General features: G+C 39.3%; 1 protein-coding gene across 2 annotated transcripts in view; it reads right to left on the bottom strand.

Annotated features, from left to right (window-relative positions):
• The window catches only part of ptprn2 (protein tyrosine phosphatase receptor type N2), a 437,308-nt gene that overhangs the window by 46,046 nt on the left and 367,468 nt on the right, over positions 1 to 23,794 (bottom strand). For both annotated transcript variants that reach the window (XM_061922231.1, XM_061922232.1), the window contains exons 14-15: positions 23,459 to 23,597; positions 18,268 to 18,341 (exon numbers count right to left, since the gene is read on the bottom strand). In XM_061922231.1, coding sequence (XP_061778215.1) covers positions 18,268 to 18,341; positions 23,459 to 23,597 — 213 coding nt within the window. The remainder of the gene's footprint in view (positions 1 to 18,267; positions 18,342 to 23,458; positions 23,598 to 23,794) is intronic.

A 23,794-nucleotide genomic window follows, 5' to 3' on the forward strand; every position in this document is an offset into this window, starting at 1 on the left:
CCAACTGACTGTTGTGTCAAAGTGGTTATCACTACTAAGAACTAGAAGCAGAGATGTCTGATAATATCGGACCGCCGATATTATCGGCCGATAACTGCTTTAAAATGTAATATCGTAAATGATCGGTTTCAAAAAGTAAAATTTATGACTTTTTAAAAACGCCGCTGTGTACACTGACTTATCCACGGCTTTTCACATACAAGTGAATGCAAGGCATACTTAGTCAACAGCCGTACAGGTCACCCTGAGGGTGGCCGTATAAACAACTTTAACACTGTTACAAATATGCGCCACACTGTGAACCCACACCAAACAAGAATGACACACGCATTTCGGGAGAACATCCGCACCGTAACACAACATAAACACAATAGAACATATACCCAGAATCCCTTGCAACCCCCAGCCCACCTCAACCTCCTCATGCTCTCTCAGGGAGAGCATGTCCCAAATTCCAAGCTTTTAAAAAAAATAATGCACTTTGTGACTTCAATAATAAATATGGCAGTGCCATGTTGGCATTATTTCCCATAACTTGAGTTGATTTATTTTGGAAAACCTTGTTACATTGTTTAATGCATCCAGCCGGGCATCACAATAAAATTAGACATAATAACGTGTTAATTCCGCGACTGTATATATATCGGTATCGATTGATATCGGTAATTAAAAAGTTGGACAACATCGGAATATCGGCAAAAAAGCCATTAACGGACATCTCTAACTTGGAGTGTTCTGATACTAATGTTGCCAACTTCCTGAAAAGAAAATAAGTTGTTGTCGTGCGGCTTCATAAAAAAAAAATTGAAAAAAAATAAAACCCGTAATCCGATAGCTATCAACATAACTAAAGGGCAGAAAAAGTCCGAAATAGGTCCTTGAACAAGTCCTTTTGAACAGTTCATTATAATGCATGTATGAGCTTGACAAAATACTTGCTGACATTCATTCTGTCACCATACAGCAGACCTGGGCCACATGCGGCCCGTCAAGTTTTTCGGCCTCCATTACTTTTTTAGACCTTAAACATCATAACTGTCACCGCCATTACGCTGTGCAGTGCTGTTTTTAAATTACTGAAATCTGCGCTTTTGCGTGTTATAAGACTTACTACGTTAATGTACGCTACAGCAGCTCAGACGAGGAACAAAGCAGAGTGGGCGGGGTTTGTTTTCAGAGCAGTCAGCCCGAAAAGTCTGTGTCAGAAACAGATCTCCCGTCCAAAGGCAAAACCCAGTAACTCAATTTTGGTCAAAACTGAGCTGATAATAATTTTGGAGTTACTACGTGATATCCTTTACATTAGTGTATGCGATATTGTAATTTGTTCCGTAAGTAAGCTCTTACGCGCATTTCAGGACCTCACAACTACCACATTACCGCGTAGATACAACAGAAAAAAAAAGGGCATCCCTAGAAGTGAGTTACTAGGTTCTGCTTTTGGACAGGGGAGAGGCGGGGGCAGATTTTTACGCGATATCATATTTTAGGTGTTTATCACACTTTGCATTCATATTTTACTGTTTGCTCCATTTTCGTTGTGTTTTGCTTGATTGTAAAATATACACAATTATGGAGCTGGTCTACGAAGTAAAAGAGGAGCTACGTTCATATAATGTTAATATTCAGTGTTTTATTATTCGTACACTGAAAAAAGTGAATTTTAGGTGCTGTACACTCTATTAGAGTAACTGTCATAGTTTATACCTAGTATTTTTAACATTCAGTGAGAACTAGAGTTTCTTAAGTAAAATTAAACATTTTATTAACGTAATTCATGAATTACAGGGGAAGAGTATGTTTTACTTATGTTTCCTCATACTATTTGAATGTTTAATAGTTGTACGTACATGAACCTAAAAATATTACATAAACTTTACTCTGAAAATCTAGTGTTTTGAAACACATGCACGAGGACGCATGCGCACAGCACAACAGGCTCTGGCCGACTGGCTCTGCTCCGGCCTTTAGAATCACTTCAAAGAGCACTGCAAAGTGGCATTGTGGGTAATTCTTATCTTGCGTTTAAAATGTGTTACAGAGTCGATGTTCTCCAAAAAATGGGTTTGGTGTGGGTTCACAGAGTGTGGCGCATATGAGTAAGAATGTTAAAGTTGGGCGCGGTGTCTTGCTGTAAAGCAGTGATCCCCAACCACCTGGCCGCAGCCGCTGAATAATTTTGTATTACATTTTTTCTCATCACACTCGTTTTATACTACATGTCATTAATAAGCGCATGGGTGAGAAGAGGTTTTAAAATTATTAGCGCCCCGACGGCTTTTCAAGGAAATACGGTATATAAAATTTACCTAAAGTTTTGAGTAAAATGATGTTCCTGCTGATGAAAAACAAGTAGACTTTACCTAATTTGTTTAAATAAATATAACTTAAAACTTGGATGTAATTAAGTAACTGTTACTTAATATCTTCACAACTGTTATGTTATTTGGTAAGTAGAATTTACTTGATACTTGCAAGTGAATGTGACTTGATATTGCAGCATTAAATTTGACTTAAATCACTTGCGTGCAAATACTTACAATAACTTTTTCAAGTAAAAATCATGAGTTATTTTTTTCAGTGTAGTTAATATTGTAAATCCCACTTTCTTTATTTTCATGTACATTTTGGGTGTCCCATTCAGTAAAAAAACTGTATAATTGGGACGGCGTGGCGCAGTGGGAGAGTGGCCGTGCGCAACCCGAGGGGCCCTGGTTCAAATCCCACCTGGTACCAACCTTGTCACGTCCGTTGTGTCCTGAGCAAGACACTTCACCCTTGCTCCTGATGGGTGCTGGTTAGCGCCTTGCATGGCAGCTCCCTCCATCAGTGTGTGAATGTGTGTGTGTGGAAGTAGTGTCAAAGCGCTTTGAGTACCTTGAAGGTAGAAAAGCGCTATACAAGTACAACCCATTTATTTATTTATTTAATTCCATTGCGTTTTTTGAGGTGGTCTGTCATAAGGTTTTTCGAACTTTATCGGACATTGTGACTTTTGGTATGAGTGTTCCTGAAAAAAGGGACCCAAGTACATACTGTAAAGTAAATTTTTACAGCTAAAAGAGTATACTGTATATAATTTATACACACTGTGGAGAGGCGGAGCCGGCAGTCCGACAGCGAGGCAGGGCACACCGTAGCATTCATCGGCTGATAATATCATTGTATCGTTATAATAATACTATTTTTAAGTTGTCAATGAACTGTAAGGACTCACAATTCGATTAGATTCTGATATCTGGGGTGACGTTTCCATTCGGAATTGATTGTATTTATTATTTGGTAAAAGATACATAAAAAAATTATAAAATAAAATTATAATAAAACCTTTTCGTAACAGGTTGCAAAAGATCCTCCTTGTTATGGTTGCTGCTATTGACTGTTTAACAATATCGACACAATATTTAGAGTAGTTCCTTCTTGTCTTTTATTACATGCAATTGTTTGATCAAAGTCAAAAGTACACAATAACTAAAGAAAAGTAAAAAATACTGTATTTACTACCAAGTTAAGTCATGTTTGCCTTCAAAGTCATTACGTGTACAGGGAATTATTCCCCGAGTATGTCAACATGAAAAAAATAAACCCAAAAAATATATCAATTTAATCACTCTAGTATTGATCATATACTGATAGTATTGAAACACAGAAGTGTAGCTCCTCTCTCTTCTGAATGCAAGTGTTCCTACAGCAGGAATTAAAATGATGTCGGATATACGCTAACACATTGCTGGTCATTTTTTTATGTCATACCCTGGACAAGTCGCCAACTCATCGCAGGGCCTTCACAATAACTAAAGTAAAGTACAACATACTACTGTATTTACTACCAATTTAAGTCATATTTGCCCTCAAAGTCATCCTGTGTACAGGGAATTATTACCCGAGTATGTAAAAAAAAAACCGGAAAAAATATATCGATCTAATCACTCGAGTATCGTTCATATGCTGATACCCCTGGTACCGACGGATATGAAACTAGTATCGAAACACAGAAGTGTAGCACCTCTCTACTGAATGCAAGTGCTCCTACATCAGGAATTAAAATGTATGGATATAGATAAGATGGTCAAAAAGTTCCTCCTGGCTGCTGACGTATGACATACATGTGCAGAGATGGCTTGAAAAAATTATTTTTTGATCAAGCCTCATAAACTGCATGAAAATGTTTAGATAAATAAGCAAGGTATGATTTATTTTTAACATACGACACATTTTATTGCATCAAATGGGACACTACTACCCACCACGCAGTCTGATAGTTTATATATCAATGATGAAATATTAACATTGCAACACATGCCAATACGGCCTTTTTAGTTTACTTAATTGCAATTTTAAATTTCGTGCGGAAGTATCATGCTAAAACGTTGCGGTATGATAACGCGGGCGCATGACGTCACGCATTGTAGAGGACATTTTGTTACAGCACCGTTTACAGCTATGAGTCGTCTCTTTTCATCGTGTAATTCCACAGTATTCTGGACATCTGTGTTGCTGAGTCTTTTGCAATTTGTTCAATGAATAATGGAGACGTCAAAGAAGAAAGATGTAGGTGGGAAGCGGTGAATTGCGGCCGCCTTTAGCAACACAAACACAGCCGGTGTTTCATTGTTTACATTCCCGAAAGATGACGGTGAAGCTTTACTATGGAACAGAGCGGTCAAGCGAACACGGTTGGATTGGACCACACACACAAAGTACAGTGTATCATGCAGCGATCATTTTGAAAGATCGTGTTTCGAAGAGGGTCCCTCGCGAAGGGCATAGATGGGCATCGCCACCACCTTTCGACTGGTGCTGAAGAAAGGTGCGGGGCCGACCTTCGGGTTGTACAGGTACGACCATATAATCTCACTAAAACACTATTAACACATTTTAGTAATAAATGTTAACTTTTACTTGACATATGAAAACTCTTAGTATGACATTGTTAGTATCCAAGCTTATTTTTCTTTTTAGCTAATTTTGTAGGTCTACACACACTTCTGTCATATTTTGGTATTTGATGCATGCTAACATAGCATGCTACTGTAGCATTTTAAACACATTTTTCAGGTACACACAGAAAAATATATTTTAGTACTTGATGCATGCTACAGTTAGCATTTTAGCTTGCTAACATTAGCATGCTAGATTTTTTTCTAGTTAATTCAAATGGTATTTTGTCGTTAATATGCTGGTGTTTCATTAGTGAAATACCAGCATATAAACGACAAAATACCATTAGTACACACGGAGTAATATATTTTAGTACTTGACGCATGCTACAGTTAGCATTTTAACTTGCTACTGTTAGCAAGCTAGCTTTTTAGCTAACTCAAATGGTATTTTGTAGCTTATTTTTTTACACAGCTTGCGTTACAATCGTTCGCATTTTGGTGTTAAATGCTAACTTTTACTCAACATATGAAACCTGTTAGCATGCCATTGTTACTATCCACACTTATTTTTCTTTATAGCTAATCTTGTAGGTTCACACACCTCTGTCACATTTTGGCACTTGATGCATGCTAACATTAGCATGCTACAATAGCATTTTAAACAGATTTTTCAGGTACACACGGAGCAATATATTTCAGTACTTGACACATGCTACAGTTAGCATTTTAGCTTGCTAACGTTAGCATGCTAGCTTTTTTTTTAGCTATTTCAAATGGTATTTCTTAGTTTATATAGTGGTACTTCACTAATGAGAACTGTGAGTATGTTATTAACATGTTAGCATAGTACCTTTTATGCTAGACTCACTAGATGTCCATTGCATCTGGTCTGTTCTAGAGGTGGAGGGGTCACCCACATCTGTGGTCCTCTCCAAGGTTTCTCATAGTCATTCACATTGACATCCCACTGGGTTGTGAGTTTTTCCTTGCCCTGAAGTGGGATCTGCACCGAGGATGTCGTTGTGGCGTGTGCAGCCCTTTGAGACACTTGTGATTTAAGGCTATATAAAAAAAAAAAATTGATTGATTGATTTTCTTTTGGCTCGTTTTGCTTCTACTTTTTTTTTTTGCCAACACAAATATGTATTCGATTGGAGAAAATACCATTGTGGTGGGCGTGGCCTGCGGAGCAGCAGCAAAGCGGGGTGTGGCGGAACTGGCCTCGAGATTAGCGACAGGTGCGTAGATGACACAGCTGAGAGTGTTTGTCTAATCACCTGTAGCTCTGTTAAAGGCAGCAGTCGGGAAGGAGAGGGGGGTGGTTAATGGTCGTTAGGGGTGGATGGCAGAGCCCCGCCCACCTGGTCCGCTATTGTCCGCAGGACCTGGCACTGTTGGCGGGTGCTCGCTGCCAGATGAGTGAGCACGCCCGCGAGAGCCGTCAGGGGGTCGTCTTCCCCCGCCTCGGGTGGTCCAGCCAAGTTGGGCGCCAAATTGTGGAAGTCTAGTGCTTCCAGGTTCTCTGGACCACCCACCACGGACATAACAGCTGAGCACACGAATGGTTTTTCCTGTTGCTTTTCAGCACACGTCCTTTGGATCTTGTCTGTCAATTTCCCTCTCTCTCCTCTCGACGTTCTCTGCCGTCCACCAACAACGACCATCAACCACCCCCTCTCCTTCCCGACTGCTGCCTTTAACAGAGCGACAGGTGATTAGACGAACACTCTCAGCTGTAGAGGTGTGGGGGAAAAAATCGATTCGAATTTGAATCGCGATTCTCACATTGTGCGAATCAGAATGGATTCTCATTTAAAAACAATACAATACACAGCAATACCATAACAATGCAATCCAATTCCAAAACCAAACCTGACCCAGAACTGCAATAAACAGAGCAATTGAGAGGAGACACAAACACGACACAGAACAAACCAAAAGTAGTGTAACAAAAATTAATATTATCAACAACAGTATCAATATTAGTTATAATTTCAGCATGGCAGTGATTAAAAATCCCTCATTGACATTATCATTAGACATTTGTAAAAATAATAAAAAAGAACAATAGTGTCACAGTGGCTTACACTTGCATCGCATCTCATAAGCTTGACAACACACTGTGTCCAATATTTGCACAAAGATAAAATAAGTCATATTTTTGGTTTGTTTAATAGTTCAAACAAATTTACATTATTGCAAACACTTGATAAAACATTCAATCAATCAATCAATGTTTATTTTTATAGCCCTAAATCACTAGTGTCTCAAAGGGCTGCACAAACCACAACAACATCCTCAGTAGAGCCCGCATAAGGGCAAGGAAAAACTCACCCCCAGTGGGACGTCGGTGACAGTGACAATGATGACTATGAGAAACCTTGGAGAGGACCGCATATGTAGGCAACCCCCACCCCTCGGGGACTGAAAGCAATGGATGTCGAGCAGGTCTAACAGGATACTGTGAAAGTCCAATCCATAGTGGATCTAACATAACGGCGAGAGTCCAGTCCAAAGTGGATCCAATATAGAAGCGAGAGTCCCGTCCACAGTGGAGCACATTGTCCTTTACAATTATAAAAACTTTTTACAAAAATCTACTACTCTGCTTGCATGTCAGCAGACTGGGGTAGATCCTGCTGACATCCTATGTCATGAATCAATCAATCAATCAATGTTTATTTATATAGCCCTAAATCACAAATGTCTCAAAGGGCTGCACAAACCACTACGACTATGACATCCTCGGAAAAAACCCACATAAGGGCAAGGAAAACTCACACCCAGTGGGACGTCGGTGACAATGATGACTATGAGAACCTTGGATTGAATAAAGAAACCTATTAAATCGGGAAAAAATAGTTTTCGAATCGAGAATCGTGTTGAATTGAAAAAAAAAAATCGATTTTGAATCGAATCATGACCCCAAGAATCAATATTGAATCGAATCGTGGGACACCCTAAGATTCGCAGCCCTATCCAGGTGTGTCATCTACGCCTGTGGTCCCCAACCACCGGGCCGATTGGTACCGGGCCGCAGAAGAATTTTTGATTTATTTAAATAAATAAATAAAATAAAATTATTTATTAAATCAACATAAAAAACACAATATACGCTTACGATTAGTGCACCCTGCGATGAGGTGGCGACTTGTCCAGGGTGTACCCTGCCTTCCGCCCGATTGTAGCTGAGATAGGCACCAGCGCCCCCCGTGACCCCGAAAGGGAATAAGCGGTAGGAAATGGATGGATGGATGGATGGATTAGTGCACCAACCACAAAAACCTCCCTTTCTCATGACAAAAATGTCCCTTTTTCATGACAAAGAAAAAAATAAAATAAAAAGGAACACCCGTCCCCCCCCCCCCCCCCCCCCCCCCCACCCGGGCCGCGGGACAAATTATTAAGCGTTGACCGGTCCGCGGATACAAAAAGGTTGGGGACCACTAATCTATTCACCTTCCGCTAATCTCGAGGCCAGTCCCGCCACACCCCGCTTTGCTGCTGGACCGCAGGCCACGCCCAGCACAACCATTTTTAAAAAAATACAAAACAAGTTGGCACGAACAAAACCTTCCACCTTAGCTCGCCGTGTTGTCGCGCTCGCTGCTTCATTCCAAATTCCTCACATGCTTTTTGAAGACGGAGAAGAAAAAAAAAAAAAAACGGTTCTGAAATGAAAGCGCGCTTGCCGAATGCTCGCCAATCTCAAGGACACAGACGTGCCTCCGCCGCCGCGTGAATACTAAAACGCCAACATGAAAGAGCGGTCCTGCATTCCGCCCGCCATTGTCGGGAAGCGATTACGAGCCAAGAGGAGAGTTTTCTTTGCACCTTGACGCACACCTGAGTCCACCTTAGACCGGAGTGTGTCCCTCTAATTATTTCGCCTGGATGCTGAGGCTAATGAGGAAGCAGCGGCCGCACTGACAGACATAATTAACAGTTTTGCTCCACACAGCCGGGGTCCTTATTGTGGCGTAATTACCCTCCTTTCATCCGCCGCTTCCTGCTGGCGCATCCATCAGAGGTGCGCCCCTAAAATGTTCCCCCCTTATTAAGCAGAAGGTGCCACCTTGAAAAAGCTTCATGAATATCAGAGAAAAACCCAGCATTGTTCCAGGGCAGTGGTTCTTAACCTGGGTTCGACCGAACCCGAGGTTACTGCAAGGTTTGTTCTCCCGGGATGCAAATGGACTATTCCGGACAAGGCTTGCAGGTAGGAACATCTTTACTAACTCGATTAATCTTGGCAGGGCATGAGGTAAACAAACATAAACTATGGCGGGGAACAAACACAAAACTGTGGCATGAAACAAACAAACAACCACGGCTTTGAACAAACACAAAACTATGGCAAGAAATAAACAAGACTTACGTGCATACGGCATGAATCGAGCAACATGAAATGTGGTATTGCAAGAAAACAAGCAATGACACCAGGCCGATTGACTGGAAAAGACAGGCTTAAATAAGGGTCTTGATTAGAAACAGGTGCGCGGTCCGCAGGTATGCAATTTGTTGTGAGTTTATCCACTGTGTTGATTTTGTTGTTTGAAGAAGGTGATGTTCATGCACGGTTCAATTTGTGCACCAGTAAAAAAAAACATGGTAACACTTTAGTATGGGGAACATAATCACCATTAATTAGTTGATTATTAACATGCAAATTAGTAACATATTGGCTCTTTACTAGTTATTATTAAGTACTTGTTAATGCCTTATTCGGCACTGCTTTATTAAAACCCTAACCCTCTAACCCTAACCAAATAACTCTAAATTACTTAGAATATGTTCCCATAGTGTCCAAATAACTCAAAATTTGACATGATTTGTGGTCAGGATTATGTTTTTGTTATTTTTTGTTAGTTTTTGGACTCTTTTAGTTCCTGTTTGCGCTCCCTTGTTTTGTTTGGTTACCATGCCGACTTATGATCATTCTGTCATCACGGAGTGGTCGCAGCTTACTGCAAGGTTTGTTCTCCCGGGATGCAAACGGACTATTCCGGACAAGGCTTGCAAGTAGGAACATATTTACTAACTCGATAAATCTTGGCAGGGCGTGAGTTTTACAAACATAAACTATGGCGGGGAACAAACACAAAACTGTGGCATGAAACAAACAAACTAGGGCTTTGAACAAACACAAAACTAAGGCAAGAAATAAACGAGACTTACGTGGATACGGCATGAATCGAGCTACATGAAATGTGGTATTGCAAGAAAACAAGCAATGACACCAGTATTTGTGCACATGGTAACACTTTAGTATGGGGAACATATTCACCATTAATTAGTTGCTTATTAACATGCAAATTAGTAACATATTGGCTCTTTACTAGTTATTATTAAGTACTTGTTAATGCCTTATTCGGCATGGCCTTATTAAAACCCTAACCCTCTATCCCTTACCCTAACCAAATAACTCTAAATTACTTAGAATATGTTCCCCTAGTGTCCAAATAACTCTAAATTTGACATGATCTGTGGTCAGGATTATGTTTTTGTTATTTTTTGTTAGTTTTTGGACTCTTTTAGTTCCTGTTTGCGCTCCCTTGTTTTGTTTGGTTACCATGCCGACTTATGATCATTCTGTCATCACGGAGTGGTCGCAGCTTACTGCAAGGTTTGTTCTCCCGGGATGCAAATGGACTATTCCGGACAAGGGTTGCAGGTAGGAACATATTTACTAACTCGATAAATCTTGGCAGGGCATGAGGTAAACAAACATAAACTATGGCGTGGGAACAAACACAAAACTGTGGCATGAAACAAACAAACTACAGCTTTGAACAAACAAAACTATGGCAAGAAATAAACGAGACTTACGTGGATACGGCATGAATCGAGCAACATGAAATGTGGTATTGCAAGAAAACAAGCAATGACACCAGGCCGACTGACTGGCAAAGACAGGCTTAAATAAGGGTGTTGATTAGAAACAGGTGCACGGTCCGCAGGTGTGCAATTTGTTGTGAGTTTATCCACTGTGTTGATTTTGTTGTTTGAAAAAGGTGATGTTCATGCACGGTACAATTTGTGCACCAGTAAAAAAACATGGTAATACTTTAGTATGGGTAAACATAATCACCATTAATTAGTTGATTATTAACATGCAAATTAGTAACATATTGGCTCTTTACTAGTTATTATTAAGTACTTGTTAATGCCTTATTCGGCATGGCCTTATTATAACCCTAACCCTCTAACCCTTACCCTAACCAAATAACTCTAAATTACTTAGAATATGTTCCCCTAGTGTCCAAATAACTCTAAATTTGACATGATCTGTGGTCTGGATTATGTTTTTGTTATTTTTTGGACTCTTTTAGTTCCTGTTTGCGCTCCCTTGTTTTGTTTGGTTACCATGCCGACATATGATCATTCTGTCATCATGGAGTGGTTGCAGCTTACTGCAAGGTTTGTTCTCCCGGGATGCAAACGGACTATTCCGGACAAGGCTTGCAGGTAGGAACATATTTACTAACTCGATAAATCTTGGCAGGGCATGAGGTAAACAAACATAAACCATGGCGGGAAAGAAACACAAAACTGTGGCATGAAACAAACAAACTCCGGCTTTGAACAAACACAAAACTATGGCAAGAAATAAACAAGACTTAGGTGGATACGGCATGAATCGAGCAAGATGAAATGTGGTATTGCAAGAAAACAAGCAATGACACAAGGCCGACTGACTGGCAAAGACAGGCTTAAATAAGGGTCTTGATTAGAAACAGGTGCGCGGTCTGCAGGTGTGTAATTTGTTGTGAGTTTATCCACTGTGTTGATTTTGTTGTTTGAACAAGGTGATGTTCATGTACGGTTCAATTTGTGCACCAGTAAAAAAAATATGGTAACACTTTAGTATGGGGAACATAATCACCATTAATTAGTTGCTTATTAACATGCAAATTAGTAACATATTGGCTCTTTACTAGTTATTATTAAGTACTTGTTAATGCCTTATTCGGCATGGCCTTATTATAACCCTAACTCTCTAACCCTTACCCTAACCAAATAACTCTAAATTAAGTCTTTATTACTTAGAATATGTTCCCCTAGCGTCCAAATAACTCTAAATTTGACATGATCTGTGGTCAGGATTATGTTTTTGTTATTTTTTTGTTAGTTTTTGGACTCTTTTAGTTCCTGTTTGTGCTCCCTTGTTTTGTTTGGTTACCATGCCGACTTATGATGATTCTGTCATCACGGAGGGGTCGCAGCTTACTGCAAAGTTTGTTCTCCCGTGATGCAAACGGACTATTCCAGACAAGGCTTGCGGGTAGGAACAGATTTACTAACTCAATAAATCTTGGCAGGGCATGAGGTAAACAAACTATGGCGGGAAACAAACACAAAACTGTGGCATGAAACAAACAAACAAACTACGGCTTTGAACAAACAGAAAACTACGGTAAGAAATAAACAAGACTTACGTGGATACGGGATGAATCGAGCAACATGAAATGTGTTATTGCAAGAAAACAAGCAATGACACCAGGCCGACTAACTGGCAAAGACAGGCTTAAATAGGGGTCTTATTTAGAAACAGGTGCGTGGTCCGCAGGTGTGCAATTTGTTGTGAGTTTATCCACTGTGTTGATTTTGTTGTTTGAAAAAGGTGATGTTCATGCACGGTTCAATTTGTGGACCAGTAAAAAAAACATGGTAACACTCTAGTATGGGGAACATAATCAACATTAATTAGTTGCTTATTAACATGCAAATTAGTAACATATTGGCTCTTTATTAGTTATTATTAAGTACTTGTTAATGCCTTATTCGGCATGGCCTTATTATAACCCTAACCCTTAACCCTTACCCTAACAAAATAACTCTAAATTAAGTCTTTATTACTTAGAATATGTTCCCCTAGTGTCCAAATAACTCTAAATTTGACATGATCTGTGGTCTGGATTATGTTTTTGTTAGTATTTGGACTCTTTTAGTTCCTGTTTGTGCTCCCTTGTTTCGTTTGGTTACCATGCCGACTTATGATCATTCTGTCATCACGGAGTGGTCGCAGCTTACTGCAAGGTTTGTTCTCCCGGGATGCAAACGGACTATTCCGGACAAGGCTTGCAGGTAGGAACATATTTACTAACTCGATTAATCTTGGCAGGGCATGAGGTAAACAAACATAAACTATGGCGTGGGAACAAACACAAAACTGTGGCATGAAACAAACAAACTACAGCTTTGAACAAACAAAACTTTGGCAAGAAATAAACGAGACTTACGTGGATATGGCATGAATCGAGCAACATGAATTGTGGTATTGCAAGAAAACAAGCAATGACACCAGGCCGACTGACTGGCAAAGACAGGCTTAAATAGGGGTCGTATTTAGAAACAGGTGCGTGGTCCGCAGGTGTGGAATTTGTTGTGAGTTTATCCACTGTGTTGATTTTGATGTTTGAAGAAGGTGATGTTCATGCACGGTTCAATTTGTGGACCAGTAAAAAAGAACATGGTAACATTTTAGTATGGGGAACATAATCAACATTAATTACTTGCTTATTAACATGCAAATTAGTTGGGGAACATAATCACCATTAATTAGTTGCTTATTAACATGCAAATTAGTAACATATTGGCTCTTTACTAGTTATTATTAAGTACTTGTTAATGCCTTATTCGGAATGGCCTTATTATAACCCTCTAACCCTCACCCTTACCCTAACCAAATAACTCTAAATTAAGTCTTTATTACTTCGAATATGTTCCCCTAGTGTCCAAATAACTCTAAATTTGACATGATCTGTGGTCTGGATTATGTTTTTGTTATTTTTTGTTAGTTTTTGGACTCTTTTAGTTCCTGTTCATGCTCCCTTGTTTTTTTTTGGTTACCATGCCGACTTATGATCATTCTGTCATCACGGAGTGGTCGCAGCTTACTGCAAGGTTTGTTCTACCGGGATGCAAACCGGACTATTCCGGACAAGGCTTGCAGGTAGGAACATATTTACTAACTCGATAAATCTTGGCAGGGCATGAGGTAAACAAACATAAACCATGGCGGGGAAGAAACACAAAACTGTGGCATGAAACAAACAAACAAACTCCGGCTTTGAACAAACACAAAACTATGGCAAGAAATAAACAAGACTTAGGTGGATACGGCATGAATCGAGCAACATGAAATGTGGTATTGCAAGAAAACAAGCAATGACACCAGGCCGACTGACTGGCAAAGACAGGCTTAAATAGGGGTCGTATTTAGAAACAGGTGCGTGGTCCGCAGGTGTGGAATTTGTTGTGAGTTTATCCACTGTGTTGATTTTGTTGTTCGAAGAAGGTGATGTTCATGCACGGTTCAATTTGTGCACCAGTAAAAAAAAACATGGTAACACTTTAGTATGGGGAACATATTCACCATTAATTAGTTGCTTATTAACATGCAAATTAGTAACATATTGGCTCTTTACTAGTTATTATTAAGTACTTGTTAATGCCTTATTCGGCATGGCCTTATTAAACCCCTAACCCTTTAACCCTTACCCTAACCAAATAACTCCAAATTAAGTCTTTATGACGTAGAATATGTTTCCCTAGTGTCCAAAAAACTCTAAATTTGACATGATCTATTTATTTTTTGTTAGTATTTGGACTCTTTTAGTTCCTGTTTGCGCTCCCTTGTTTTGTTTGGTTACCATGCCGATTTATGATCATTCTGTCATCACGGAGTGGTCGCAGCTTACTGCAAGGTTTGTTCTCCCGGGATGCAAACAAACTATTCCGGACAAGGCTTGCAGGTAGGAACATATTTACTAACTCGATAAATCTTGGCAGGGCATGAGTTAAACAAACATAAACTATGGCGGGGAACAAACACAAAACTGTGGCATGAAACAAACAAACAACCACGGCTTTGAACAAACACAAAACTATTGCAAGAAATAAACAAGACTTACGTGGATACGGCATGAATCGAGCAACATGAAATGTGGTATTGCGGGCGGCATGGCGTAGTGGGTAGAGCGGCCGTGCCAGAAACCTGAGGGTCGCAGGTTCGCTTCCCACCTATTGACATCAAAGTTGCTGCCGTTGTGTCCTTGGGCAGGACACTTCACCCTTTGCCCCCCGGTGCCGCTCACACTGGTGAATGAATGATTGGTGGTGGTCGGAGGGGCCGTAGGCGCAAACTGGCAGCCACGCTTCCGTCAGTCTACCCCAGGGCAGCTGTGGCTACAGACATAGCTTACCACCACCAGGTGTGAATGAATGATGGGTTCCTACTTCTCGGTGAGCGCTTTGAGTATATAACAATAGAAAAGTGCGATATAAATCTAATCCATTATTATTATTATTAAAACAAGCAATGACACCAGGCCGACTGACTGGCAAAGACAGGCTTAAATAAGGGTCTTGATTAGAAACAGGTGCGCGGTCCGAACACCAGAGGCAGGTGAAAATCATAAGTCGGCATGGTAACCAACAAACAATACAAGGGAGCGCAACTAGGAACTAAAAGAGTCCAAAAGCTAACAAAAAAATAACAAAAACATGATCCAGACCACAGATCATGACAAAATTAAGTCTTTGCTGCTTAGAATATGTTCCCCATAATAAAGTGTTACCAAAAACATATAACTTTGTCTTGAATTTGAAAAAAAAACTACTTTTATTTTTAACTGAAGAAGGGTTTGGTGACTGGGATAGGAACCTGGTGTGGTTCAGTACCTCCAACAAGGTTAAGAACCACTGATCCAGAGGAATATTAGTGCTCATCCTTTCTCCTGGCGCCGTTTGAAATGCGAGCTTTCCTCGTCCTTTTTGATGGAGCCCCTTTTCGGCGGCCTCCGGGGAAATCATAACAGGCAATATTTGCCGGTGGGGGTGGACTTGAAAAAAAACAACAACAACAACAAAAAAACGACCTTCCACCTTTTTTGGGGGGGATATTTGGGCAGTCGCTTACAACGCCTGCGTCTTTGTCGGTTTTGGTGAGGAATCAAGCTGATCTCCTTTAGAGTGATTCAACAAGAGGATTGCGGCACCAAACAACAAAGTTTTGTTTAAAAAAAAAAAAAAGATCAATGTGCTGGAATCGATGACTTTTGGAAGTCGTTTTAGCTGCGGGTGAAGACAACACACACGTTACTCACATGCGGACTGGCGAGGAACCAAACTGAAAAAGGAAGTCGATATGAACAGAGGTGGGGAGAGGAGCCAAAAATTGTACTGAAGTAAGAGTATTGTATTTTCAGGACCATAGGGCACACCGGATTATACGGCGCTAGGGCTGGGCGATACATCGATATAAACCAGGGGTAGGGAACCTATGGCTCTAGAGCAGGGGTCACCAACCTTTTTGAAACCAAGAGCTACTTCTTGGGTACTGATTAATGCGAAGGGCTACCAGTTTGATACACACTTCAAAAAATTGCCAGAAATAGCTGTCACACCTGGATCATGTTTTGTTTTGTCATGTTTTGATTTTGGACATTCAGTCACGTTTTGCACTTCCTGGTTTTGTTTGTTTCCATGCCAACCCATTAGTTTCCACCTGGTCCCCTTAGTCACGCCACGATCATCAGCCTCTCACACCTGGTTCTAATTACCACAGCAGTATTTAAGTCATTTGTTTTCCTTTCCTCGGCCTGGCTTCTTTACCTACTGGACTGTGTTGAATACACACTCGCACGCACCCTACCCATGCTGCACCTCATTCACGCCCTCGATTATCTGCTTCATGCCTTGCAATGCTGTCCATTTTGTCCACGTTAGTTTTTGTTGTTCATGCCACTGTGCAAGTGTTCTTGTTTCATGTTTGTAGTTTATAGCCTTTGTGCTAGTCTTTTGTACCACCATTGTGCGTGCTTTTTGTTGGTTCCTGTTTTTAGTTTTAGTGTTAAAATAAAGATGTCTTTATTTTCACGCCGTTTCCACTCCATTCGCTTTGCACCTCGGGAAAACAAACCAAGACCAAGTCCAAGCCTGACAATAGCCAATTTGCCCAATTTACCTTTAATAAATAAATATATATATATATATATATATATATATATATATATATATATATATATATATATATGTATATATAAAAAATGGGTATTTCTGCCTGTCATTCCGTCGTACATTTTTTTTCCTTTTACAGGTTTTTTGTAGAATATAAATGATGAAAGAAACACTTAATTGAACGGTTTAAAAGAAGAGAAAATAGGAAAAAATGAAAATTAAATTTTGAAACATAGTTGATCCCCAATTTCGACTCTTTAAAATTCAAAATTCAACGGAAAAAAAGAAGAGAAAAACTAGATAATTTGAATCTTTTTGAAAAAATAATTTATGGATCATCATTCGTAATTTTTCCTGATTAAGATTAATTTTAGAATTTTGATGACACGTTTCAATTAGGTTAAAATCCAATCTGCATTTTGTTAGAATATATAACAAACAGCGACGCCACAATCGAGTTCAGGTGCGTGGATCGCGCACGGGTACACAATCAACTTATCTCCTCTCAGTGTATAAAAGGGGAGAAGGAGGAGAGAACGGGGGAGAAGGAGGAGGAGAGCCCGCAGCAGCGACCGAGGAACGGAAACGAAGAGCAGACGAGGACGACGACGACTGAAAAGCGGACGGTGAGCGAGCAGAAGGAGAGGAGCAGCTGAAAAAAGCCATCCGACCTGAAGACAAAGCTTTATTTGAAAAATAAAAGAGTCAGACCTGCTCAAAAGCAATGTCCTTCCTGAGTGGTCCATGGAACCCGAGCGACGACGGCAAAAGTCGTTCACATGTACTTTTATGATTAAATGATCATCTCCTACCTTACGCCGTCCATTCTGCATTAAATGATCATCTCCTACCTTACGCCGTCCATTCTGCATTCCGGGAGAACAAACCCCGACCGGACTCGCCACACGTGAAAGAAACCAAATTTCTAGGTATAATGACGTGTGACCTGTATGGCTGTTGACCAAGTATGCTATGCGATCACTTGTGTGTGTCTATTACAGTCCAAAATAATATTTGACTGGGCCGACTCACTGTTTGTATGGAGGAAAAGCGGACGCTAAGCCTTTAAATTCAGGAGAATTGTTGACCCAAGAGATTTTCGAGAGGGGCATTGAAATTTGGGAGTCTCCCGGGAAAATCGGGAGGTTTGGCAAGTATGATAACTGGCTTCCCCAAACTACGGAACGGGTCGAGGGTCAAAAACGTAAAAACATCAAATTTTTTGGTGTCATCCTGTTCAACTTTCATGCCACATAATCCCGTAAAAAGAGAAGCGCTTTGTCTTTGAACAAAATGTGTACACTTTCCTTCTTTCAAGTACCGGTTCAGGCCCCATTTTAATAGTACGGACTGGAATGGATTGTTACGTAAATGACGGCCAACCCAATACGGCACGTATCAAATTCTCAACAGTACTCACGATTGGACTGGCGTTGATGTAATCGGAGCCGCTGTGGTTATTCTTCGCTTTCAGGGTGATCCTGGAATGATCATCTGTAAAAGAGATGCAGAATTCATCAGCACACAAGCAGGAAATGAAGCTGAAAAAGGCTTTCGTCGCGCGCACATATTTTACCAAGCCCCCTGACATTGAGGAGGAGGAAGTTGATCAAGTCTTATCTTGATACAAACCAGCATTTCTCTTTCACAAGTCGCCTCTAATCTTAGACGTTTAAGTGTTGAGAGCAAACCAGCCAAGTGGGTGTTTATGCCACGATTTATTGACAAAAAAAAAATATACTGTATATATATATATATACTTAACACAGACTGATAGCCTGCTAACCTTACTAGCAAGGTATCACTTATTAACAAAAAACATGATTTTTAGGTTTAAAAATACACAATTAGATAAAAAGTCAGCACAAAACCTGGGAATGCTAACATGGGAGCAGTTAGCATAATAGCATTTAAGCGCCAAAAACAAAATCCATGAATGTTAGGTTTAAATGTTCAAAAATAGTCAAATACCAAGCTACGATTAACATGCTAACATTAGAACAGTTAGCATACATGCAAGATAACACTTATTAACAAAATCCATGATTTTTAGGTTTAAACGTACACAATTTGATAAAATGCTAGTAAAAAATGTTAGCATTCTAACATGGGAACAGTTTGCATAGTTACAATTTAGCGACAAGTAACGAAATCCATTAATTGCATGCTTGAATATACAAACAACGCTAAAGTGCTAGCATAAACCAATAGCATGCTAACATTAGCAGAGCAACATTGGAACAGTTGGCATACTTAAAATTTAGCACCTAGTGACAAAATCAATGATTTTTAGGTTCAAATATACACAATTACATAAAAAGTCAGCACAAAACCTGGGAATGCTAACATGGATGCAGTTAGCATAATAGCATTTAAGCGCCAAAAACAAAATCCATGAATGTTAGGTTTAAATGTACAAAAATAGCTATATACCAAGCTACCATTAACATACTAACATCAGAACAGTTAGCATACATGCAAAATAACACCTATTAACAAAATCCATGATTTTTAGGTTTAAACGTACAAAATTTGATAAAATGCTAGTAAAAAACGTTAGCATTCTAACATGGGAACAGTTTGCATAGTTACAATTTAGCGACGAGTAACGAAATCCATTAATTGCATGTTTGAATATACAAAAAACGCTAAAGTGCTAACATAAACCATTAGTATGCTAACATTAGCAGAGGAACAGTTGGCATACTCGCAATTTAGCACCTAGTGACAAAATCCATAATTTTTAGGTTCAAACATACACAATTAGATAAAAAGTCAGCACAAAACCTGGGAATGCTAACATGGGAGCAGTTAGCATAATAGCATTTAAGCGCCAAAAACAAAATCCATGAATGTTAGGTTTAAATGTACAAAAATAGCTATATACCAAGCTACCATTAACATACTAACATCAGAACAGTTAGCATACATGCAAAATAACACCTATTAACAAAATCCATGATTTTTAGGTTTAAACGTACAACATTTGAGAAAATGCTCGTAAAAAACGTTAGCATTCTAACATGGGAACAGTTTGCATAGTTACAATTTAGCGACGAGTAACGAAATCCATTAATTGCATGTTTGAATATACAAAAAACGCTAAAGTGCTAACATAAACCATTAGTATGCTAACATTAGCAGAGGAACAGTTGGCATACTCGCAATTTAGCACCTAGTGACAAAATCCATAATTTTTAGGTTCAAACATACACAATTAGATAAGAAAGTCAGCACAAAACGTGGGAATGCTAACATGGGTGCAATTAGCATAATTGCACTTTAGCGAAAAACAAAACAAAATCCATGAATGTTAGGTTTAAATTTACAAAAATAGTTAAATACCAAGCTACGATTAACATGATAACATTAGAACAGTTAGCATACATGCCAAATAACACCTATTAACAAAATCCATGATTTTAAGGTTTAAACGTACAAAATTTGACAAAATGCTCGTAAAAAACGTTAGCATTCCAACATGGGAACAGTTAGCATAGTTACAATTTAGCGACGAGTAACGAAATCCATTAATTGTATGTTTGAATATACAAAAAAAGCTAAAGTGCTAGCATAAACCATTAGTATGCTAACATTAGCAGAGGAACAGTTGGCACACTTGCAATTTAGCACCTAGTGAAAAAATCCATGATTTTTAGGTTCAAACATTCACAATTTGATAAAAAGTCAGCACAAAAAGTGGGAATGCTAACATGGGAGCAGTTAGCATAATTGCATTTTAGCGCCAAAATCAAAATCCATGAATGTTAGGTTTAATTTTACAAAAATAGTTAAATACCAAGCTACTATTAACATGCAAAAATGAGAACAGTTAGCATACATGCAAGATAACACTTAACAAAATCCATGATTTTTAGGTTTAAACGTAGAAAATTTGACAAAATGCTCGTAAAAAACGTTAGCATTCCAACATGGGAACAGTTAGCATAGTTACAATTTAGCGATAAGTAACAAAATCCATTAATTGCATGTTTGAACATACAAAAAACGCTAAAGTGCTAGCATAAACCATTAGTATGCTAACATTAGCAGAGGAACAGTTGGCATACTCGCAATTTAGCACCTAGTGACAAAATCCATAATTTTTAGGTTCAAACATACACAATTAGATAAGAAAGTCAGCAGAAAACGTGGGAATGCTAACATGGATGCATTTAGCATAATTGTATTTTAGCGCCAAAAAACTAAATCCATGAATGTTAGGTTTAAATGTACAAAAATAGCTAAATACCAAGCTACCATTAACATGCTAACATTAGAACAGTTAGCATACATGCAAAATAACACCTATTAACAAAATCCATGATTTTTAGGTTTAAACGTACAAAATTTGAGAAAATGCTCGTAAAAAACGTTAGCATTCCAACATGGGAACAGTTTGCATAGCTACAATTTAGCGACGAGTAACGAAATCCATTAATTGCATGTTTGAATATACAAAAAAAGCTAAAGTGCTAGCATAAACCATTAGTATGCTAACATAAGCAAAGGAACAGTTGGCATACTTGCAATTTAGCTCCTAGTGACAAAATCCATGATTTTTAGGTTTAAACATACACAATTAGATAAAAAAAAGTCAGCACAAAACGTGGGAATGCTAACATGGGTGCAGTTAGCATAATTGCATTTAAGCGCCAAAATCAAAATCCATGAATGCTAGGTTTAATTTTACAAAAATAGTTAAATACCAAGCTATGATTAACATGCAAAAATGAGAACAGTTAGCATACATGCAAGATAACACTTAACAAAATCCATGATTTTTAGGTTTAAACGTACAAAATTTGATAAAATGCAAGTAAAAAACATCAACATTCTAACATGGGAACAGTTTGCATAGCTACAATTTAGCGACGAGTAACAAAATCCATTAATTGCATGTTTGAACATACAAAAAACGCTAAAGTCCTAGCATAAACCATTAGTATGCTAACATTAGCAGAGGAACAGTTGGCATACTCGCAATTTAGCACCTAGTGACAAAATCCATAATTTTTAGGTTCAAACATTCACAATTAGATAAGAAAGTCAGCACAAAACGTGGGAATGCTAACATGGGTGCAGTTAGCATAATTGCATTTTAGCGCCAAAAAACAAAATCCATGAATGTTAGGTTTAATTTTACAAAAATAGTTAAATACCAAGCTACGATTAACATGCAAAAATGAGAACAGTTAGCATACATGCAAGATAACACTTAACAAAATCCATGATTTTTAGGTTTAAACGTACAAAATTTGACAAAATGCTAGTAAAAAACGTTAGCATTCTAACATGGGAACAGTTTGCATAGTTACAATTTAGCGACGAGTAACGAAATCCATTAATTGCATGTTTGAATATACAAAAAAAGCTAAAGTGCTAGCATAAACCATTAGTATGCTAACATTAGCAAAGGAACAGTTGGCATACTTGCAATTTAGCACCTAGTGACAAAATCCATGATTTTTAGGTTTAAACATACACAATTAGATAAAAAAAAGTCAGCACAAAACGTGGGAATGCTAACATTGTTGCAGTTAGCATAATTGCATTTTAGCGCCAAAAGACAAAATCCATGAATTTTAGGTTTAAATGTACAAAAATAGCTAAATACTAGCATAAAATATTACCAAGATACCATTAGCATGCTAACATTAGAACAGTTAGCATACATGCAAGATAACACCTATTAACAAAATCCATGATTTTTTAGGTTGAAACGCACAACATGTGATCAAATGCTAGCGGGGATGTATATAGTAGGGTCCTGGAAGAGTTAGTGCTGCAAGGGGTTCTGGGTATTTGTTCTGTTGTATTTATACTGTGTTACGTTGTGGGTTCACAGTGTGGCGCATATTTGTAACAGTGTTAAAGTTGTTTATACGGCCACCCTCAGTGTGACCTGTACGGCTGTTGACCAAGTATGCCTTGCATTCACTTGTTTGTGTGTAAAAGCCGCATATATTATGTGTCTGGGACGGCACGCTGTGCGTATGCAGGAAAAGCGGACGTGACGACGGGTTGTAGACGGCGCTAAAAGGCAGTGCCTTTAAGGTATGTCCCCAATTTTGTTGTCGGGAGGAATTCGGGAGAATGGTTGCCCCGGGGGATATTCGGGAGGGGCACTGAAATTCGGGAGTCTCCCAGGAAAATCGGAAGGGTTGGCAAGTATGCAAGCGGGGCAGTTAGCAACATGCCCCAGCACTTTACTGCCACCTTCAGGACTGGAGTAGAAGAGCAGATGAAATACCGTATTTTCCGGACCATAGGTCGCACTGCTGATGAATGTTCTATTTTTTATCGTTTTTCATGTGTAATTTTCCATTTTTTTAATGGAAGATATAAAATGTTGGTGTTGTTTACTTGAGTCATATTGCCATCGTAGTGCAGTCTACACGTATCTCTTATGTGTGACTGCCATCTAGTGTTCACACTTATCAAGTACCAAATAAAATAGCTTCAAGGTCGGTAAGCACGACCAAAATAATTCCGTACATTAGGCGCACCGGTTATAAGGCGCACTGTCGAGTTTTGAGAAAATGAAAGGATTTTAAGTGCGCCTTATAGTCCGGAAAAATACGGTAAATAAAAAACACGGGTGTACTCACAAGGCAGCACGGCGTCCGAACGGTACTTCTTTGCGCCCAGCGCCACGCTGCAGCTGCCGGGCTCCGCCTGGTAGGAGCAGAGGGCCTCCCATTCGCGCTCCAGACGGTTCTTGTTCTTCAGGTGGTCCTCCATGTACGACTGAGGGGGGAAGCAACACAACACAAGCCTGAGACCTGGGTACGATTAAGACCCCCAAGAGACCGCTTAATGCCCGCAACATGCATGGCCGCTGATAAGATCAGGGGTCCCCAAACTACGGCCCGCGGGCCGGATTTTGGACGCTGACGGGCCATATCCGGCCCGCTGGAAGTCCCAAGTTAAAATATTTGAATGTA

The sequence above is a fragment of the Nerophis ophidion genome, linkage group LG15 (assembly GCF_033978795.1).
Source record: "Nerophis ophidion isolate RoL-2023_Sa linkage group LG15, RoL_Noph_v1.0, whole genome shotgun sequence".
In the NCBI taxonomy this organism is placed as follows: Eukaryota; Metazoa; Chordata; class Actinopteri; order Syngnathiformes; family Syngnathidae; genus Nerophis; species Nerophis ophidion.